The sequence below is a fragment of the Herpailurus yagouaroundi genome, unplaced genomic scaffold, assembly GCF_014898765.1.
Source record: "Herpailurus yagouaroundi ecotype Mexico unplaced genomic scaffold, PumYag 192, whole genome shotgun sequence".
In the NCBI taxonomy this organism is placed as follows: Eukaryota; Metazoa; Chordata; class Mammalia; order Carnivora; family Felidae; genus Herpailurus; species Herpailurus yagouaroundi.
The window spans coordinates 24,471,528-24,491,545 of NW_024412423.1; the positions used below are offsets into that span (position 1 = coordinate 24,471,528).

The window sequence follows — 20,018 nt, forward strand, 5'->3', positions numbered from 1 at the left end:
TTTCTTTTCTCCCTAAGGAATCATTTATGGTGCCTATGTCAACAATTTCCTTCACTTAGATCATTTTAAAGACCGATATAAGGCAGTCCTTTTTATAAACTTGCTTACAAAGGATGTACATGATGGCAGTGAGTCTTCCCATGCTCAAAACTGCCAGAAGCCGCTCAAAACTGCTCGAAGATGCAATAAATGGAAAGACCTAGAGCTTTTAAAGAAATAAACAAAGTAAAAACTTCTCAGAAGAGCTCTCCATTCAACATAGGGCTGGCTGACCTATGCGACAGGTCACATACCTGATGTTTTCCACTTAAATTGATAACACACACACACACACACACACACACACACACACACACACACACACACAAACACACACAATCACCTGTGTCTGGTGTTCCCAAGACCAACACAACACTGAGAGACTAGCTACAAGAAATCACAGAACTCAGCACTAAGTGTACTCACAACTAAAGTTTAATAGTCACATAGTTAAGGATACACAGTCCAATCATAAGGAAAAAAGACACAGGTAGTCTAGAGGAATCCATGTACAAAACCTCTTTTTGCTCTCTCCCTACCATGAGGGGTCACAGAGAATACGCTTCTGTGTAATGTTGCTGCCAAGGACTCAGTACTCAAGGTTTTATAGGCACCCACTATCTAGCACTTATCAAAATTCCACACTCCCAGAAGGACAGAAGGTGTTTAGCATAGATCAGATTGCAAGTGAACCTAGACAGTCTAGACACAGTGGACCACCCTTCTCAGTTAGGAACATTCCCTCAATCAAAGTGCCCTGACAAGGGTCAATCTTGCAAGGAGGCCCTCTACAGAGAGCACAGCACCAATTAAAGATTCATTTCAGCCAAATATAATCAATCTCTCTCATATATACACACATATATATGTATACACACACACACATACATATATATTACACATACACACATAGAATTAAAGAGATTGTGGGTTTTTTCACCTTAGGCCAAGTTGCTCTGGTTGCTTTGCTCATTAACCCTCATTGAAAGCAACTATACCAAAGGAATAGGAATTCTGTTCTAACAGATGGAAAGCCAGAGAGACTATTAAAATTCAAGGCAGATAATTACACTCCTCTGTTCAAACTCTGAAATGGTGCACCATTCACATGGCAAAAGCCAAAATCCTTACAACAGCTTCCAAGTCCCAGCATGGTCTGGCCACTCTCTGACCTGATCAGTCACTCTTTTGCTCCTCTTCCCCCACCATCACCAACTTGCTCGTCCTCAAAAAGGTCAGGCACAATACTACCCCAGAGCTTCTGCTTTCCTAATCCTCTACCTGTAATGCTCTTCCCCTATATATCTGCACTACTCACTTCCCCATTTCCTTAAAGTGTTTCCTCAATTGTCACTTTCTCTGAGAGACCTACCTATACCACCCTATTTTAAAATGCATTATTTTCACAAACATCCTGCCTTACAGCACTCCCTATTCCTTAATTTTTCTATACCATTCACTCATCATCTTCTAACATACCACACAATTTATTGTATTTCATTGTCTGTCTCTCTCCACTAAAATATAAACCCTACCGAGGGCAGGGATTTTTGTCTCTTGTTCACTGCTGTATTTTCAGCTAAATCATAGGCAGAAGAGTCATAACTTTAACCTAACACAGTAGGAAATAAGGACACTAAATTTCAAACAATGTGAGAAAACTCATGACAAGAAAGGAAAGTAACTTAGTGCAAATAGCTAGGTCTTCTCCAAGTTTGATGGTGCCTGGAAGATCAAGTCATTAGAAAATGTGGAAGGGATTTAAAATTTTTCACTAACAAAATAAAAGAAAACACAGGTGTTAATAAAAGGAATTATTTACAAGGCTGTGGACACAGGAATATCAACAATGTCTGGGAACCATCTTGGGGTTAGCAACAGCAAGTCTGAAGTGACTATAGGAGGGAGGAGTTACCAGGAGCCAGAACCTAGAGCTGTGAGAGAGAGCTATTGGAATAGAGCTGTGGCCAATGAAAATCTGTCTGCTGAGTACAAATGTGTATTTGGGGAGCAGGAGGAACATATATGTGGACCTCACCTCTCTCTCACTCTTAAGATCTCCTGCTGGTTTCTCCCAGTGCCTAATCCCAAGAAGCCAAAGAAGAGAGTATGCATCAACAGTGCAAGAGGTTTACCGTTTCTCCATATCCTCTCCAGCATCTATAGTCTCCTGATTGGTTCATTTTAGCCACTCCGACTGGTGTGAGGTAATATCTCAGTGTGGTTTTGATTTGTAGTTCCCTGATGAGGAGTGACATTGAGTATCTTTTCATGGCCTGTTAGCCATCTGGAGGTCTTCTTTAGAGAAGTGTCTATTCATGTTTTCTGCCCATTTCTTCACTGGATTGTTTTTCGGGTGTGGAGTTTTGTCCTTTATAGATTTTGGATACTAGCCCTTTGACATGTCATTTGCAAATATCTTTTCCCATTCCGTCGGTTGCCTTTTAGTTTTGTTGATTGTTTCCTTTGCAGTGCAGAAGCTCTTTAACTTCTTCATGAGGTCCCAATAGTTCATTTTTGCTTTTAATTCCCTTGCCTTTGGAGATGACGTGTCAAGTATAGGGGCACTTGTACCCCAATGTTTATAGCAGCACTTTCAACAACAGCCAAAGTATGGAAAGAGCCTAAATGTCCATCAACTGATGAATGGATAAAGAAACTGTGGTTTATATATACAATGGAATACTGCTTGGCAATGAGAAAGAATGAAATATGGCCTTTTGTAGCAACATGGATGGAAGTGCACAGTGTTACGCTAAGTGAACTAAGTCATACAGAGTAAGACAGATACCATATGTTTTCACTCTTATGTGGATCCTGAGAAACTTAACAGAAGACCACGGGGGAGGGGAAGGAAAAAGAAAAGTTAGGGAGGAAGGGAGCCAAACCATAAGAGACCCTTAAAAACTGAGGGTTGATGGAGGGTGGGAGGCAGGGGAAAGTGTGTGATGGGCATTGAGGAGGGCACCCGTTGGGATGAGCACTGGGTGTTGTATGGAAACCAATTTGACAATAAGTTTCATATTAAAAAAAAAAAAAAAGTGTATGAAGTTCTTTAAGAATCAAGTTCCCAAGAACACCTTAAGAGAAAGATGGAGAGTGGGCCTGGAGAGGCAAAGAGTAATGGTTAGCATAGTAACCATTTTGTAAAGCTATGTGCAAAAGACACAATACATTAAAGTGCTTACCAGCATCTTCACCTATATTCCAAACCTTCCTTCTAAATCTCTTCTTCCCATTCCCAGGGGCATCAACCATCCTCTGAGTTACACAGTAATTCTCATTAAACTACTCCTTCCTTCCTTGTTCCCTACATATCCAGTCATATGACAATTTTACTTTCACAGCTTCTTACAAATCCCCTCAATTAATTTCCAGCACTACCCCCCTTGTTCATGATCTCTTTTCTTACCTGATTAACAACAGTTGTCTTAACAACCTTGTCACCCAAAATATCATTGAAATGCCAACTATTTTACTCAGTGCTAGGGAGTTAATCTGTCTAAATTGCACTCACTACCACTATTATTGCTCAGTAACCTCTAGTGATTTCCACTGCCTGCCAGATAAGGTCCAAACTCCTTAGCATACAACTCAAAGACCTGAGTAATGTGGTTTCAACTTCTTCCAACTTATTTTCCACAAATCTCCTTTACCCTTAGTACAAATTAGCCACGTGTATCTGAAGTTTAGTGGGAACAGCATGAACATCAAAATCAGACTTGGATTCAACCCCAACTCAACCTTTTTGCCAGGTGAGTGGCCTTGGAAAAGTTACTGAATCTTTCTGAGGTGAGCTTCAGCCACCAATCTGTGAAGGAGTGGATTACAGGTAGCTATCATGGTTCATCTCTCTCCTACTGGAGTTAAAACAGCAGAGGTTTAGGGGGCTCCCATATTCAAGCTCACCCAACAAGTGAAGGGCAAAGCCTGGGTTAAAAACAGTATTTTTAATCGCAGTATTAAGAATGATCTACAGACTATATATGCCTATGTCACTACTCTTTTCGAGACAGTTAGTTACTCACTCACCTCATTAACTGTGCAAATATCGTGTGGTTGGGGGTTAAATAAAGGTACACCTTTTGCCAGGCAGTCGTAACTGTTATCAGAGGTCATAATGTTAACATTACTATGTGCCAGACAAGATAGTTTAAGTCCTTTAAATGGATTTTTTCACTCAATCTGTTCAACAACTCTGTGAGACAGGTATCAGTAAAAGTCTCTCCTTTTTGAAGACAAGGAAACTGAGGTTCAGGCCAAATTGTTCAAGGTCACAAAACTAGAAAGTGACATCTTCAGACATCTTGTCTATTTGATGCAAAAAAAAAAAAAAAGTCCTTAAGGACTATGAAATATTAAATCAGATGCTTACTCTGAGGCCAATTATATTTGCAACATAAGCATCAGAAAAAAAAAATCCATCTTTCATATGGTATCCAAATTAAGTAATCAGGGAAAGAGTGAAGCTTTAATAAAATCCAAGAATGTACACTAAATAACAATGGAACTAACTCCAATTTGTATGGTGTAAACAACCTAAACGGTGCCATGATGGTGAAAAGGATCCACCATTTCGAAAGAAACTGAATTCCAATCAGAATGCAAGTTATTTGAAGGCAGAAATCATGTGTGTCTCACTGCTGTGTATCTCCAGAGCCTAGATGTCTTTTGCACAAAGGTAATCAATACCTGATAAAACTGATGGTAAACACTGGAAAATACACATGTCGTTTAAATGGTAAAAGTTCACATCAGAGAATTTTAGAGCAGATGGATGTCACAAAACTTTTCCGGGTGGTTTTCGGAGGGAGGGGGTGGTGTGTTTTAAGCAAACCGAACTGATAAAAGAATCAAAGGAGCCTAAGAAAATCTGCGTAGGTAGAAAAGGAAGCACAGATAAGAATGCCTAGCAAGGTATCTTCTGAGAATCTTTTTGTTCTTTGAATATTCAACTCATCCAGCTCCAAGTGCAAGTAAAAAAGGAGCTATAAAAGTAAGTACATGAGACTCAAGCGCCCTTTCTACCCTTCCTACTTTGGGATTTCTATTTTAAGAGCAGTTTTCAAATATCTCCTTTTTATGATAAACGTTTTATCTAGTAGCATTTAAATTCTCATTTAGGGAAAATGTGAAGTTCACCCAAAAGCAAGTTCCAAAGTCAAAGGCTAATTTTCTGAAACCAGTTAGTTGTATGTCTCTCTTTGAAATGAGCAATAAATTCTATTTCCCAACAAATTCCACACGTTATATTTAGTAAAAGACTAAATTTAAGCATCAAGAACATTCACAATGTGCTAAAGTCAAATTCAATTTGAGGCTAATAATTCATGCTCACTTATTTCTCAAATACTGCCTCCCCCCAAATTATACAAATATTAACTCCATTTTAAAAATCAAATTTAGAGAACATATAACTTTTCAATTATGGCAAATTCAGTTTCTTTTCTATAAGAAACTTTTTTTTTAATTTTTTTTGACGTTTATTTATTTTTGAGACAGAGACAGAGCATGAACGGGGGAGGGGCAGAGAGAGAGGGAGACACAGAATCGGAAACAGGCTCCAGGCTCTGAGCCATCAGCCCAGAGCCTGACGCCGGGCTCGAACTCACAGACTGCGAGACCGTGACCTGAGCTGAAGTCGGACGCTCAACCGACTGAGCCACCCAGGCGCCCCTATAAGAAACTTTTCTTATAGAAAAGAAACTGAATTAAAAAGAAACTGAATTACTGTAGAAGTTATTTCTAACAAAATTATATTTTAAAATCAACTAATAAGTCAAAATATTGGAAAGATATTTACAAGATGAAAATTCAAGAATGGTAAGGATGCTGCTAACTTTAGCTTAATAAAAGGGGTCTTCAAAATATGAATTATACTCCTTATGGAAAGATTCATTAATATGCACTGATTATCATTTCCCACTTAATATTTCAACCGTTTTGGTTTTCTAACATTGAATACTTTTAAGTTCTGCCTCCCTTAAGCTGATTTTGCTATCAATACTTCACAAAAACCATCAATCATAAAATGATGCAAAATAATTTCAAAAAATAGATGATGTGCTTTTAAGGTCTTTGTGGTCTAGTAATGGCAAGAAAAAATGTAAACAGCCCAATACATCATGATCTGCATTTTGGTCTAAGCTGTGGAATGTCCTTGACCAACTCAACCTAAATGACAAAACTAGTGCAAATGTCTCTCATGTTTAACATTGTGGGTCAGTGAAATGACCCACAAAAAGAAGTCCCCACTACTGCTTATATGTCTGACTAAAATGCTCACACTCTATCATAATTGTTTAAATTCCCACCACCCAAACTAAACCGTGGGTATCATGTTGTGAGCAAGGGCTCATCCTTACTTTTTAGCTAAGTCATGTCCAATAAATTGTTTAATGAATTATAGGAACTCATCCAAAGATTCCTCTTCAAAGCTGTTACTGAATAATTACCAAACAAGACTAAAAACTAAGAGTATGAAATTGGAAAGGATCTAAGCAATTAGTCTCCACATCACAGGAAAAAGAAGTCCAAAGAAAATAAATTGACTTACCAAGGTTAAATAGTAAAAGAAAATAAGTGGACTTACCAAGGTTAAATAGTAAGATCTGAATTCACATTTCAACTGGAAATTGAGATTTTGGGCATTGCCCACCTCTGATCCAGAGTAAATCTCTCCCAGTATACCACTTCCCATCTGCTCTTTCCTATTCTTTCTCAGAGTTTCTTGAGGAAGTACTTAGCAAATCACTTAAAATTCAACTTTTATAAAAGCGATTTCTGCAGTGAAAAATCTCTATTCACACACAACTAAAATATGATGCTACACATTTTAGGTAGAATGAACTAGTAAAGAACAATAAACTGCCTGTTTATTGCTGTAAAATCCCAGACCTTAACATACAGTCCCTTCAGGATATAAGGGCACTAAGGCTTTTTTTTTTAATGGAGATAAATTACGTATTTTTTAATCAACTTTCTCACAAAAATCTGAAACACAAAGTTGGGCGGAAAGTTGACAGAAGTAAAACTGAAAATGTTAGGACTGTAAATATCCAAAAAATCCTTTTAAGGCTCTAGCAGATTTCTTAGAGAACTATCTGGATACCAATATAACCAACAGCTTCAACCAGGCTCCCAAACTTGTTTTTTCTGCTTTTAAATGTTTAAATGGCAACACAAGGCTTGCAAAAAGTTTTAAATTATGAGAAGAAAAACTGGAAACATGCCAATCAATAAATTATGGTGTGTTTTTTTACTATAGCACACCATAAAGTCATATAAGATACCGTGTAGAAATATGGAAGACCATCTTTGATGTTAAAATTCAGGTATATGCATATGTAACTATTCATCTTGCTATGCAAGCTATGCAAAGAAAAGATCTAGAAGTAGACTGTTAACACAGGTTATCCAGGCATTAGGAGAAAATGGGAGGAGCAATTTTATTTTTCTCCCTTTACAATATGCTTTTTAAAAATAAGGGAAAAGATGCCTATTTCTTGCTCCCAATAGCTACATGATCTTAAGCAAATTACTTAAATTAGGTAAGCCCATAGCTAATACATAACACAGAGATAACAGGATCTCATCAAAGAATTATTCTAAGGACTGAAATAAATCATGCACATAAAATACTTAACACAAGACACATAGCAAACATAATCAGCGGTACCTTTCTTATTTTTTCAGACAGTAATGAAATGTCCTAAGTAATATATATAGCCATCATATGGAAAAACTGGTAAACATTTCTGCAGTAAAAACTAATGGAGAAAACAAAAAGGGAAGATAGCAATATAATGGTCCTCATAGGTCATTAGCTATTATGTCACATATAATCTAGCTTTGAAAATTTTCAGTCAAATGTTTTCACTAAATTACCCTAAGGCTTTAAAAAAGCCACAAGGGAAGATGTACCTTTCTGTATGTATACTAAGAATTGACAAATACTTAAGACACCACAAAACTGGTACATTCTCAGTCTAGCACGTTTAACTGTGAGGTAACCATCTCACCAATTAAGTACACATTTGATCAGCAAGAACATATCTGCAAGGATAAAAATCACTGCATTGTTCATAACAGCAAGAGAAGAATAATTTAAGTTCCACCTCCCTTAAGCTGATTTTGCTGCTCTTGCTAACAGCAAGAGAAGAAACCTCATTCCATCAAAAGAAGGAATGTTTTAAGTTGTAAAAAGCCATACTATGGAACATTTACAGTTGACCCTATACAGTCGACCTGAGGAGCATACAAAAAAGAGCTAGCTGAATATACATCTATAAGTGATTATCCTTGAGGACTGGCTCATATTAGTAAAATACATACTTTTCATTTAGTTTGATTTATAACCAGTTATTTGTTTAACCCTAATAAATTTATTTTTAAAATACACCAGCCCCAAGAGTCAATAAAACCTCGTATTTTCTATTTCCTACTAATATTGCTATTTTCTGTAACTTGAATTACAATCCAAGTGTTATGCAACATAACAATTTTTTAAGTAACAAATTGTAGAAAGCAGATTTCTTAGGTTTTACCTTTTAAGGGACTTTCTATTGAAAAAAACCTTAATGTATTTTCACTTTTAAGAGAAATCATAAAACAAAGGCACATCAAAGTAATCTGCAATGAGACATTAAGAAAAAAGCATTGCCCTACTCTGGTTTAGGGGCAATCTTTGTTGCCCTATTTCAGATGCAAACAAAATCAGGCCTTCTTAAACAGAACAGGATATTTCCCAGTGAACAAAACCTTACACTCAGTAAGTTGATCAAAATGGGAGAGACCAACCCAAATGTTATCTTTCTGGGTAAAATCCATATACCGACTAGATGCAATTCTGATCAAATCAATCCAACATCCAAAAGCCCACTTTCAGTCAGCAAAGACACAGGCACACAAAATTTAACATAAAATGCAAATTCTCAGTTTTGAGAAAAGCAAACACTTAAAAAATAAAGAAGCCTATCAAATAACTGACACTGTCACTTCTGGTTGAGGAAAATAATGATAAATACTAAATTTTCAAGTAAACTCAATCCTTTAGCCTTGCTTAAAAACAAAAATTTATCGTGAAGCAGATTTAAATAAGAAATCTATGTTCAAAATCGCTAAATTATAGGAGGAAACAATCAGTTTATCATTCTACAATTATCCCTATGAACATTAACCACCTGCAAGCTTAAAATTTAAAGTTACTAACAATCTTTAAATACCTTTGAAAACATTCAATTAATGATTACAACTGAATTTATACTAAAAATACTGTAAATGCAAAAGTTCTTCACAAGAGGGAGAGAAAAAGTAAGTTCATTTTTTATAATCTTTCAAATTAGACTCAAGCATGGCACAAAAAAACTGTATTCAGTATGGACTAGATTCTGTACCACCTCTTCCCATGAATTCCTTCTTAAATTTTAATGTTCGGATAGCTCTCAAAGGTGAAAGGACTTAATACAACTCATTACCCCCAAAAAAGAAAAAAAAAAACCATCAAAAACGCTTGCATAAAAGTTGACAAGAGGAATTCCATAAAAACTAAATACCACTATGCTTTTGCCTTCACTAAATAACCAGTCCAGATTACAGGAATCTGTAAATACATGACAAGGAATCTGTAAAGGTAAAGACATGACAAGGAATTACTAATATACCAAAACAGCACCTTGAGGTGTCTAATTAACAGGTAATCCTTTTATATAATTCATTATACTTTCTAAAATCACTATGTAGGGAAGGCAAAATGATAACCTTATTAGACTTTGGAAACCCTCCAAAAGTTGTTGTGTTCCAAATGACCCAGAAGAAATAGATCTTTCCACTAAAGCTGAATAAAAGGCAGAGTAATAAATATAATGAAAACTTTAAGCGTATCATTTTCTGTATCTTAGACGCACCCAAAAATCAAGACTCAACTACCAAATGAAAAAGCCCACATGTAGTGTTTCACTAAGAGTGAAAAATGAATTTAAGGAAACCATAGAACCACTGAAGAGCAAAAGATCTGACGATATTTATTCAATATGCAAAACATCTATCCCATTTGTCACAGAGGTATACTTAAAAATTTGTAGCAAGCATCAGCAACTACTGAGCAGCCATAATCTAGCCTAGCAATCTTGACCTTTCTTCCTAGCTCTCAAAAGGAAAACCCTAGCAATTAAGATTTAAAAATTGGCAAGAATTAGAGATTAAGAAATATACGGTAAACAAGAACTAAAAAAATGCCAATGCTAAAATAGTCTTTTTTACTTTAAAGCCCATTAATATCCCCTCAGAGAGCTTACTATATACATTTGGGCTTTGGAATTGCAAAGTTCAAGTTAAAAATTTTACCATAACATCAAATCAAGTGTACTATATTATAGGTACTCTGAAGCCACCCACCAGGTTATACATACTCTCACTCAATCATGTAAAGAATTGAATTCTTTATTTGTGATATCCATAAACGTTGCTATTCTATATTTCTATCCAGGAAAGCAATTTTCTCCTATATCATTGTTTTGTTTTGTTTTGTTTTTTATAAACAACAACTTGAATTCTATTGCATGAAAGGGCTACAAATATACATTTGTTAACCAAGCAGAATACACAAATATTTTGCTTTACAACTTGCACCTAAGACACCAGTACATGTAGCTGGTTCATTAGTTGTCATAGCAATTTGGGGCCACTGCCCAAGCTATGCATAGCAGTTTACATTTTCAAATCTCATGTAGAAAGGGCAATTGTGATATGGATTGTTAACTACATTCCCGTAAAGCCCATCTTAGTTACAAGAAAATGTGTAACCAAAGTCTGAACAGATTTTTGATGGCAAAACTTGTAAAACTGATGCAATTATCCTAAACAAGATTTTTTAACAAATTGTTTTGCAGATACACTGCCATTCTGCCAGTAGATGGTGCTACAAAGGTGGGGGGAAGGATTTCCAAGAGGACAACAGTTCAGCTATAGGAAAAAACGTTTAAATCTGCTCTGAAAATACAAAAATGCATTTAGTTTAAGGGTAAAATATAACCCTTATTTGTAACCATTCATTACAGACAAACCAGTAAGAGGGATGAAACTAGGCCATGTGAAAATTTTTAAACAGTTTATATGAATGAAAACACATGCTTAACACAAACTATTTCTTTCGAGCTACACAATACATACTTTGAAGTAAATTCTCATAGAAAGAAGTGACCAACCATGTCAAGATGATAAGGAAATCGCTTAGTACAAGAGATGGATGCACAGAAACTTTAAAGATTTTAAAAAGCTACATCCACCACTTCAAAAGTTTTGCCTGTAAGGTTTAAAATTCAACATGTCACTAGAAGGGCAACAGAGAAAACAAAAACAAAAACAAACAAAAAAACCCACCAAAGGACCTTTTAAAAGTTTCTCTAAGTACACATCAAGAATTAAGAGTTAACACGAAAAATTTTTAATATCCCTTAAAACGGTACGGAATGGATCCTAGAAAAAAAATGTTAGACATATACGGTCAAACACAATGATTTATTAAAAATAAAACGTAAAAATGATTTTTGTACATATGCTTCCAAATTTCAGGCATGGGATCCAAGTAGATTTCATAGAAAACGCTGTCGCCAGGTATCAAGTCCTTACAACAAAGTAAACTACCCCCCCACCCCAACCCCCGCCCCGGTTTTGCTACAGAATCAGCAAGTTCACTCCCTCCCCCCCAAAAAACACAAATTAAAACAAGACATTTTGCTAGTATAAAAACGACCAAGGTCCAAGTAATAATAAAAAAATAGAGTCCATCAATGACTGTAACACAAAAATGTGTATGTGGGGCCGAGTCCATCTTCAGAGGGAGAGACAAGAGAGGTGGCAGGCAAATAGGGCAACACCCCCAAGGATAAGCAGCCATAGAAGCGGCTCCCCCAAGGGCAAAATGGGGAAGGCGGTGGGAGAGGAAGGAACTCAGGAGTTGACCCTAGTTGGGTTGTTGAAAAGAGCTACCCCTATAGCCACTCCCAGGCATTTTTAGATTTTTTTTTAGAAGGAGCTGCCTCCATAACCACCCCCACCGCCATAGCCGCCTCTGTAAGGTCCACTGTTACTGCGACCTCCCCAGCTGCTGCCACCGCCACCGCCGCCGCCGCCGCCCTTCATGGGCCCGTACGAGGACTGGTGCTGGCTGTAGCTGCCGAAGCCGCCGAAGCCGTTACCGTAGTCGCTTCCACCGTAGGACGAACCGCCTCCTCCGCCTCCGTACGCGTTGTAGCCGCCGCCACCGCCACCGCCGCCGTAACCACCGTAGCTGTTGTAACCGCCGCCGCCGCCCTTAGACAGGCCGTTCTGGTCTCGACCACCGCCGCGACCCCGGCCGCCTCGGCCTCCCCGGGAGGACCGGGAGCCGCCTCCGCCCCCACCGGAATGGATATCCTCCTTGGGGACGGCCTTCTTCACCTCCACGCGATGGCCCTGGATCGGATGGAACTTGACAACCGCGGCCTTGTCTGCCGCGTCGTGATTCTGAAAATACACGAAGCCGAAGCCACGCTTCTTGCCGGACTGTTTGTCGGCAATAATCTCGGCCTTTTCCACGGTGCCAAACTGCGAGAAATGCTCGATCAGGTCGCCCTCGGCCACGTCTCCCTTAAGGCCCCCGACAAAGAGCTTCTTAACCTTGGCGTGGGCACCGGGCCGCGCCGAATCCTCCCGGGACACCGCCCGCTTCAGCTCCACCGTGTTGCCGTCCACGGCATGGGGCGAGGCGGCCATGGCGGCATCGGCCTCCTCCACATTGGAGTAGGTCACGAAGCCGAAGCAACGGGAGCGCTTGGTCTGGGGGTTCACCACCACCACGCAGTCCGTCAGAGTCCCAAAGGCCTCAAAGTGGCCGCGCAGGCCCGACTCACTCGTCTGCACATTGAGGCCGCCGATGAACAGCTTACACAACTGGGAATTCTCCATTTCCACGGCCCGGGCCTTCCCCCCGCCCTGCGAGCTCCGAGGTTTCGCCGTCGCCGTTATCGTTGGCTAAGGCCTCCTCACAGCTTGGGCCCAGCTGTTGCTGGAGCCGCCACCGCCGGTCACCGACGGGGAAGGGAAAAAGGGAAGGGGAGGGAAGGAGGAAAAGAGGAAGGGGGAGGGAGGGGAGAGGTGCCGGCTAGACGGCGAGCCGAGGAGGCTGGAAGACAACCAGGGCTGCCGCTGCCGCTGCCGCTGCCGCTGCCGCTACCGCCACCGCCACCACCACCTCCGCTCCCCTATCTGGGCACCACACAAAGAGGCCGCTGAACGCGCGCGCACCCTCCCCGAAGCGTGCGTCACCGCCGACGTACGGCAGCCTAGCACTGCCCGCCAATCCCTGCGTGGCTCCCTCTAGTCCCGCCTACCGCTCCGCAGCGCCGCTCTCGGTCACGGACTCCCCGCCCTCCGCGGTCGATTCAAGCCCTCGTCCTGCGCTGCTCCCGCCACCGCCTCTACAGCCCCGCTCTCACTCCCTGGCTCCCCCGTGTGCCCTGACCGGGGACTCTCCCGGCTCCCCGCGCACCTCCGCAATTCATTTCCTCCCAGCCCCGCGGCTGTTCCCAGTGTTTTTCCCCCTCCCCTAGCCGTATCCCCTCGCCCAACTCCGCAGTGGCGTTCGCGCCAGCCCCTTGAGAGACATGTCAGTTCAGCCAATGATCGCGATCCGCTCGCGCCCACTTCCGTTTTCGGCCGCGGCTGGACGGGCGCGCTCCCCAGTGCGCGTTGGCCCCGGCGCCCCCTGTGTGGGGGACCTGTCTGCCACCCGACGCCTTGCCCCCGCCCTGGGCTTGGGAGTGGGGGTGAGCGGGGGCGCGCTGCGGGTCGTTCCCAACGGATGCGTCCTGGGGCGCCACGCGCGGGCTTTTTGAAAACTTGACTGTTGGGGTTGGGGGCTTGGATTTACCCGCCGCGTTTCGACCGGGCCGCTACACCTGGCATCCTCGCCGCCCCGCCCCCCTGTCCGCACAAAGATGGAGGGTAGAGGCCTGGGAGGGAAAGGCGGTTATTAACCGTTCACTGACGCACCGACGTGCAGTTAAACACTGGCACGTGGCCCGTCGCAAAAGCGAGCCCGGGGCCAGGTGAAGGACAGCGACGTGCTAGAAGCGCTTGCGATTCCTGACCGCGGCGTCGCGCGAGACCCCCCGCCACCCTGCGGCCGGCCTTGAAGCCCTTCCCGACGCCCTGCTCTGCCTCCCTTAGCGTACTCCCACAGCTGACATTTTCATTTTACTTCAGGAACACATCGTTTTATGCTTCTGTGACCTATGCGATGCTTCCTTTCCAACAAAAACGTTAGCTTTTTGAAGGTATTTTACAACCGGGTGTCGGAGGATACCATACATAAATATCGCGCAGCCCTGGGAACTACCTTACCTACCCTCAGGTGAAAATGCAAGCAAATTACCAAGGCTTCCATGTATCGAACCTTTGTGTCAAGCAAGATACAAGGAATGGGACATAGTATGAGACATTACATGACCAAGAGCCCCCAAAACCATGTGGTACTTCCTGAAGAAAAGGAATTCCTCACTGCAACCTGGAGTATTCAGGATTGAATGGTGTGAAAAGCGGAACTTGCGCTCCATCTCTGATTCAAAGGCTAGATAAAATTTCTACAGGGACTTTACATGAGCAAAATAAAGAGGAAAGGAAAACTATATAAGGTTCAAGGTACAATAGGTAGTTTGAAGCAAGAGGTTTTTGATAGAAAACCGTCTTTGGTAAGATAGGTTTAGAGTCCTTGATATTATGGAATGCCTTGAGATTTAGATTAAGTAGCTTAAATATTATTGCAAAGGCATATAGATAAGCTTGAAGGCTTGAGAACAAAATGAGTCTGGCACTAGATATTGGGCAAGTCACTTAACCTTTTTAAAAAATGTAACCAGTTTTATTATCTGAAAATCAAAACAATAAAACACTCCCCTGTGTGGTAAAAATTAAATGAGATTCCATATGCAAACTCACAGTGCCTAGTACATAGTAAATGCTCAATTTATCTAACAAATATACCAGATGCTGGGAATATGGATGGCAGTCAACAGAGCCCTCACAAGAGCTTACATTCTACTGGAGAAAAGCAGACAATAAAAATGGTAGCGGTAAAGCCTCAGACTCTTGATTTCAGGTCAGCATCTCATGATTCAGAAGTTGGAGCCCCGCAGAGCATGCTTGGGATTCATTCTCTCTCTCCCTCTCTCTCTCTCTCTCTCTCTCTCTCTCTCTCTGCCCCTCCCCCAATCGCACATGCTCATTCCCTCTCTCTCAAAATAAGTAAATTAAAGGAAAAAAGAATGATATATAGCCTGTTAGGTGATCAGTGTGCTCCTGATTAAGGGGAGGACAGTAGGAAGCTATTACATATTTGTCACCAAAAAAAAAAAAAAAAAAAAAAAAAACACAAAAACAATTCAGGTATGTCAGGATTTGCTAACTGACTGATGATAAAGAATGAGGAAAACAAAAGCATTCCTGTGTTTGGAATCTGGAACAACTAAAATTGCAGCCTGACAAACTAAGAAAGGAAAGTGTTCTAGAGGGAGTAGGGGAGATGATGAACTGAGTTGTTAATGTTTAAGGTGATATGGGATATTTATAGGGCACTGTTTTCTGGGCTGCCCAAGACTACAGCTCATATGAAAGATTAGACCTTTAGAAATAAATTTTAGAGTGACACACACACACAAAGTTACAACAGTAAAAGATGAATTTCTGAAGGAAAGAGAATAAGATCATAACTTATTTTCCCATCTAAACTGTAAACTCCAAAGTAACAGGTCTGTCCTACATTGTTTCAAAAAATAATCCTCCATACCACCTAATTAGGAATCCATTAAGGGGTTAATTTCTCTTGAAGAGGAAAGCTTCAGAGAAGCTTTTGTCTGGTTAAAAACCTTACTCACAGAAGGGACTTACGGGATGATGGGAGGCAACACAATCCTGTTTCAGAGACATTATGAAGCCAGGATAAGTGCAAGGTAATTGGGATGTTACACTCTTTTTGGAGAGTAGATTGGTAAAGTTGGGGATGAATAAGCAGTGTTATACAAACACTTAAATGATGTAGTCAATCTCCTACCCCTCAGATCATTCAAGAAGGAAAAATTTTTTTTATTTTACCTTTCAGGTAATTGCCTGAGTTTGTTTCTTGGCTTTACCTTGCTTACCAGTGCCTTAGCCTTCAAAAACAAAACAAAAATTTAAAATATAACTGAAGTTTAGGGGCACCTGAGTGGCTCAGTCAATTAAGCATCCAACTTCTTGATTTAGACTCAAGTCATAATCTCACAGTTAGTGAGTTTGAGCCCCTTGTCGAGCTCGGCATTGACAGCGTGGGATTCTGTCTCTCCCTCTATCTCTCTGCCCCTCTTCCTGCTCTCTCACTCTCAAATAAATAAACATTAAATAAACTATATATATATATATATATACCTGAAATTTAGACATTTCCATCACTCTTGTAAGCTTGATTACAGTAACATAATTGAACATGGTGGTTACACAACTCCTAGAACTACACACTAAAAAAAGGTATATTTTACTGTACCCAAATTATACCTAGAAAAAAAGGATGGGGGGAGGGTAGGAGGGGGAATGCAGAGAGAGAATCCCAAGCCGGCTCCACGCTGTCAGCATGGAGCCTGACACAGGGCTCCAACTCACTAACCATGAGATCATGACCTGGAACAGAAATCAAGAGTCTGACGCTTAACACACTGAGCCACCCAGGCGCCCCACCTGTTTTGTTTTTAAGTTAAAATTAAATTTGAAATTTTAATTGTTTAAGGTACCACCATTCTGTGGTATTTTGTTATGGAAACCCTAGCAAAATAAGACATGTTCCATTTTTATTTACTCGAAGTACCTTCCAAGAGGGTGCTTTCCGTCATTTACGATGAGCTTCAGTCTTTCTAATGGACTCTTTCACAACTCATATCAAAAGCTTTAAAATTTGACCCATTCTGGGGCGCCTGGGTGGCGCAGTCGGTTAAGCGTCCAACTTCAACCAGGTCACGATCTCACGGTTCGTGAGTTCGAGCCCCGCGTCGGGCTCTGGGCTGATGGCTCAGAGCCTGGAGCCTGTTTCCGATTCTGTGTCTCCCTCTCTCTCTGCCCCTCCCCCGTTCATGCTCTGTCTCTCTCTGTCCCAAAAATAAATAAACGTTGAAAAAAAAATTAAAAAAAAAATTTGACCCATTCTTTCAAACCAGTAATTATGCCTCTGGAAATTTATGCTAAGGAAATAATTGAGGATCTGTGTGAAGATTTAGCTACAAGTATTTCAATATTGCTCAAAGTAGGAAAAAAATTGCAAACTGCCTACTTTCTCTCAAATAGCTAATAAAATAAGGAAATAATTATTCCCTAGCTAAAAATATTATGAAGCAGTTAAATTGATATTATAGAGGAAAAATAATGACTTGTGTTTGGATATGAACCTAATACCACCATGGTGATGTGTGAAACATCACATTATTTATTTTACCAAATTAAGTCTCATTCTGAACCCCATACTTGACAGAATGGCATAAATGTCAACAAGTCAGGGGCACCTGGGTGGCTCAGTTGGTTGAGTGTCTGACTTCAGGCCATGATCTCACAGTTCATGAGTTCAAGCCCCGCATCTGGCTCACTGCTGTCAACACAAAGCCTGCTTAGGATCCTCTGTCCCCCTCTTTCTCTGCCCCTCCTCAGCTCACATTCTCTCTCAAAAATGAATAAACATTTTTAAAATGTCAAAATGTCAGGGCGCCTGGGTGGCTTAGTCAGTTAACTATGCAACTTCAGCTTAGGTCATGATCTCACAGCTCATGAGTTTGAGCCCTACATCGGGTTCTGTGCTGACAGCTTGAAGCCTGGAGGCTGCTTCTCATTCTGTATCTCCCTCTCTCTGCCCCTCGCATGCTCACGCTCTGTCTCTCTCTCTGACTCTCAAAAATAACTAAACATTAAAAAAAATGTCAAAATGTCATCATTGGGGCTCCTCTCACATTTTTCACTCAAAGGCATCTGCCTCTCTCTGCTTCCTCTCTTGGGCAATGTAAGACTAGTACTCTGAATAAATGCTTTTTGTTTAAAAAGTATATCAAAAAGCCACCACAAGAATTGGCGTTAAAAGGGACTGTCCTGTGGTGCCTAGCTGGCTCAGTTGGTAGAGCATATGACTCTTGATCTTAGGATTGTGAGTTCAAGCCCCATGCTGGGTGTAGAGATTACTTAAAAAAAAAAAAAAAAAAGTTAAAAGGGACTGTCCTGAAGCAAGAGAAAACACAGACCTATTTAATCTGTGGAGATATTAATTGTATCTTATTTCACTGCTTGTGTATTCCTTTTCCTTGGATGCAAAATGTAGGCTTTTAGAAGGGAATTATATTAATTTCCTTCACATGGGAGGAGATGTCAAAGAACAAAGGCATGGTATAAAAAATAATAGCTTCCCAAGTTTAGGAGAAGTGACCAGACAAAAGGTATAAGCTTCCAGTTACAAGGTAAGTAAGTCCTGGGGATGTAATGTACTGCATGGTGGCTGTAGTTAGCAATCATGTTTTCCATATTTCAAAGTTGGTAGGATAGTAGATCTTAAAAGTCCTCATCACAAGAAAAAAAAATGTAATTATGTATGGTGATGAATGCTAACTCAACTGTAAGCATTTTATAATATATACATATATCAGGTCATTATGTTGTATATCTAAAAATAATACAATATTATAGGTCCATGATATCTCTATTTTTAAAATTAAAAGTTTTTTTTTAAAAGAAGTAACCAGAAGCTTCTGGCTTTTTATCCACTGGAGGAAATGGTGGCCCAGCAAGTATATAGCCCCACCAATCCACCCCACCCTGCGCGCACGCGCGCACACACACACACACACACACACACACGCACACCAATGCAGGCTGGTCATGAATTATTTTGAAAGCAAGGTAAACTGCCTTGGTCGTGGGACCAAATCCATGTTCCTGACCCCAAATAAACCTGGAATTCTTATATGTAAAACTCCAGTAACAATAGATACTAAATTTCCAGCCAGATGTGTAGGAGGTTGTGGTGGATTATTAGAGGCAGAAGATGTTACAAACTTAATGTTTTGTGTCCCCCAAAATTCATATGTTGAAGCCTAATCCTCACTGTGCTTTGGGGGCGGTACTTTGGAAGGTAATTACGACATGAGAGTGGATCTCTCATGAATGGGATTTGTACCCTTACAAAAGAGACCCCAGAGAGCTTTCTAGTCTTCTATCCTATGAAGACACAATGAGGAGATGGCCAACTACAAAGGAGGAACCAGGCGTTTATCAGATACCAAATCTGCAAACACCTTCCTCTTACACTTCCCAGCCTCTAGAACTGTGAGAAAGAAATTTCTGTTGTTTATAAGCCACCCAGTCTCTGCACTGTTGTTATAACAGCCTGAATGGACTAGTTCAGAAGACTTAACAATTTCACATTTCTCAGAATATCTCTGCCCTAAAATACACATACCCAAATACAAACACATGCACAGACTCACACCAGAATATGAGCCTTCTAAAGTAAAAGCATTTAGAACATTCCATTTTTATTTACTCACCATTTCACTTAATTCACTCAAGGGCTGGGTACTGGGGATAAAAGTCCCTGGCCTCCATGAGCTCAACAATCTTGGGAGGAGAAGTAGTACAAGAGAGGTTGCAAATACAGTGTGCTAGAACAGAAATGGGCAGAAATCCAGTCTGTAAATTCTTCTGAAAGAAGCTAAGTTCAGAAGTAGGTGTAAAAGACAGGCCTCCAAAAAGGTAATGGCATGCCAAGTACAGGAAATAGTATGTATATATACTGTGTTTGGAGTTGCACAAGTAAATCATCAAAATTGTGATGATGTATTAGCTTCCTATTGTTGCTGCAACCAATTACCACAAATTTAGTGGTTTAAAAACACAAATTCAGGGGTACCTGGGTGACTCAGTCAGTTAAGCATCAACTCTTG

At 40.6% G+C, this 20,018-nt stretch overlaps 2 protein-coding genes across 2 annotated transcripts in view; both read right to left on the reverse strand.

The window, feature by feature from the left end:
* KLHL3 (kelch like family member 3) overlaps positions 1 to 19,753 on the reverse strand; it is a 145,262-nt gene extending 125,509 nt beyond the window's left edge. The window contains exon 1 of the mRNA XM_040444568.1: positions 19,623 to 19,753. The gene's annotated coding sequence lies outside the window, so the exon portion shown is untranslated. The remainder of the gene's footprint in view (positions 1 to 19,622) is intronic.
* On the reverse strand, positions 10,464 to 13,310 carry HNRNPA0 (heterogeneous nuclear ribonucleoprotein A0). The gene has a single exon (XM_040444571.1). It carries the CDS (start codon positions 12,982 to 12,984, stop codon positions 12,064 to 12,066), a length of 921 nt encoding a protein of 306 aa, XP_040300505.1. The 5' UTR covers positions 12,985 to 13,310; the 3' UTR covers positions 10,464 to 12,063.
* Positions 19,754 to 20,018: the final 265 nt, after the last annotated feature.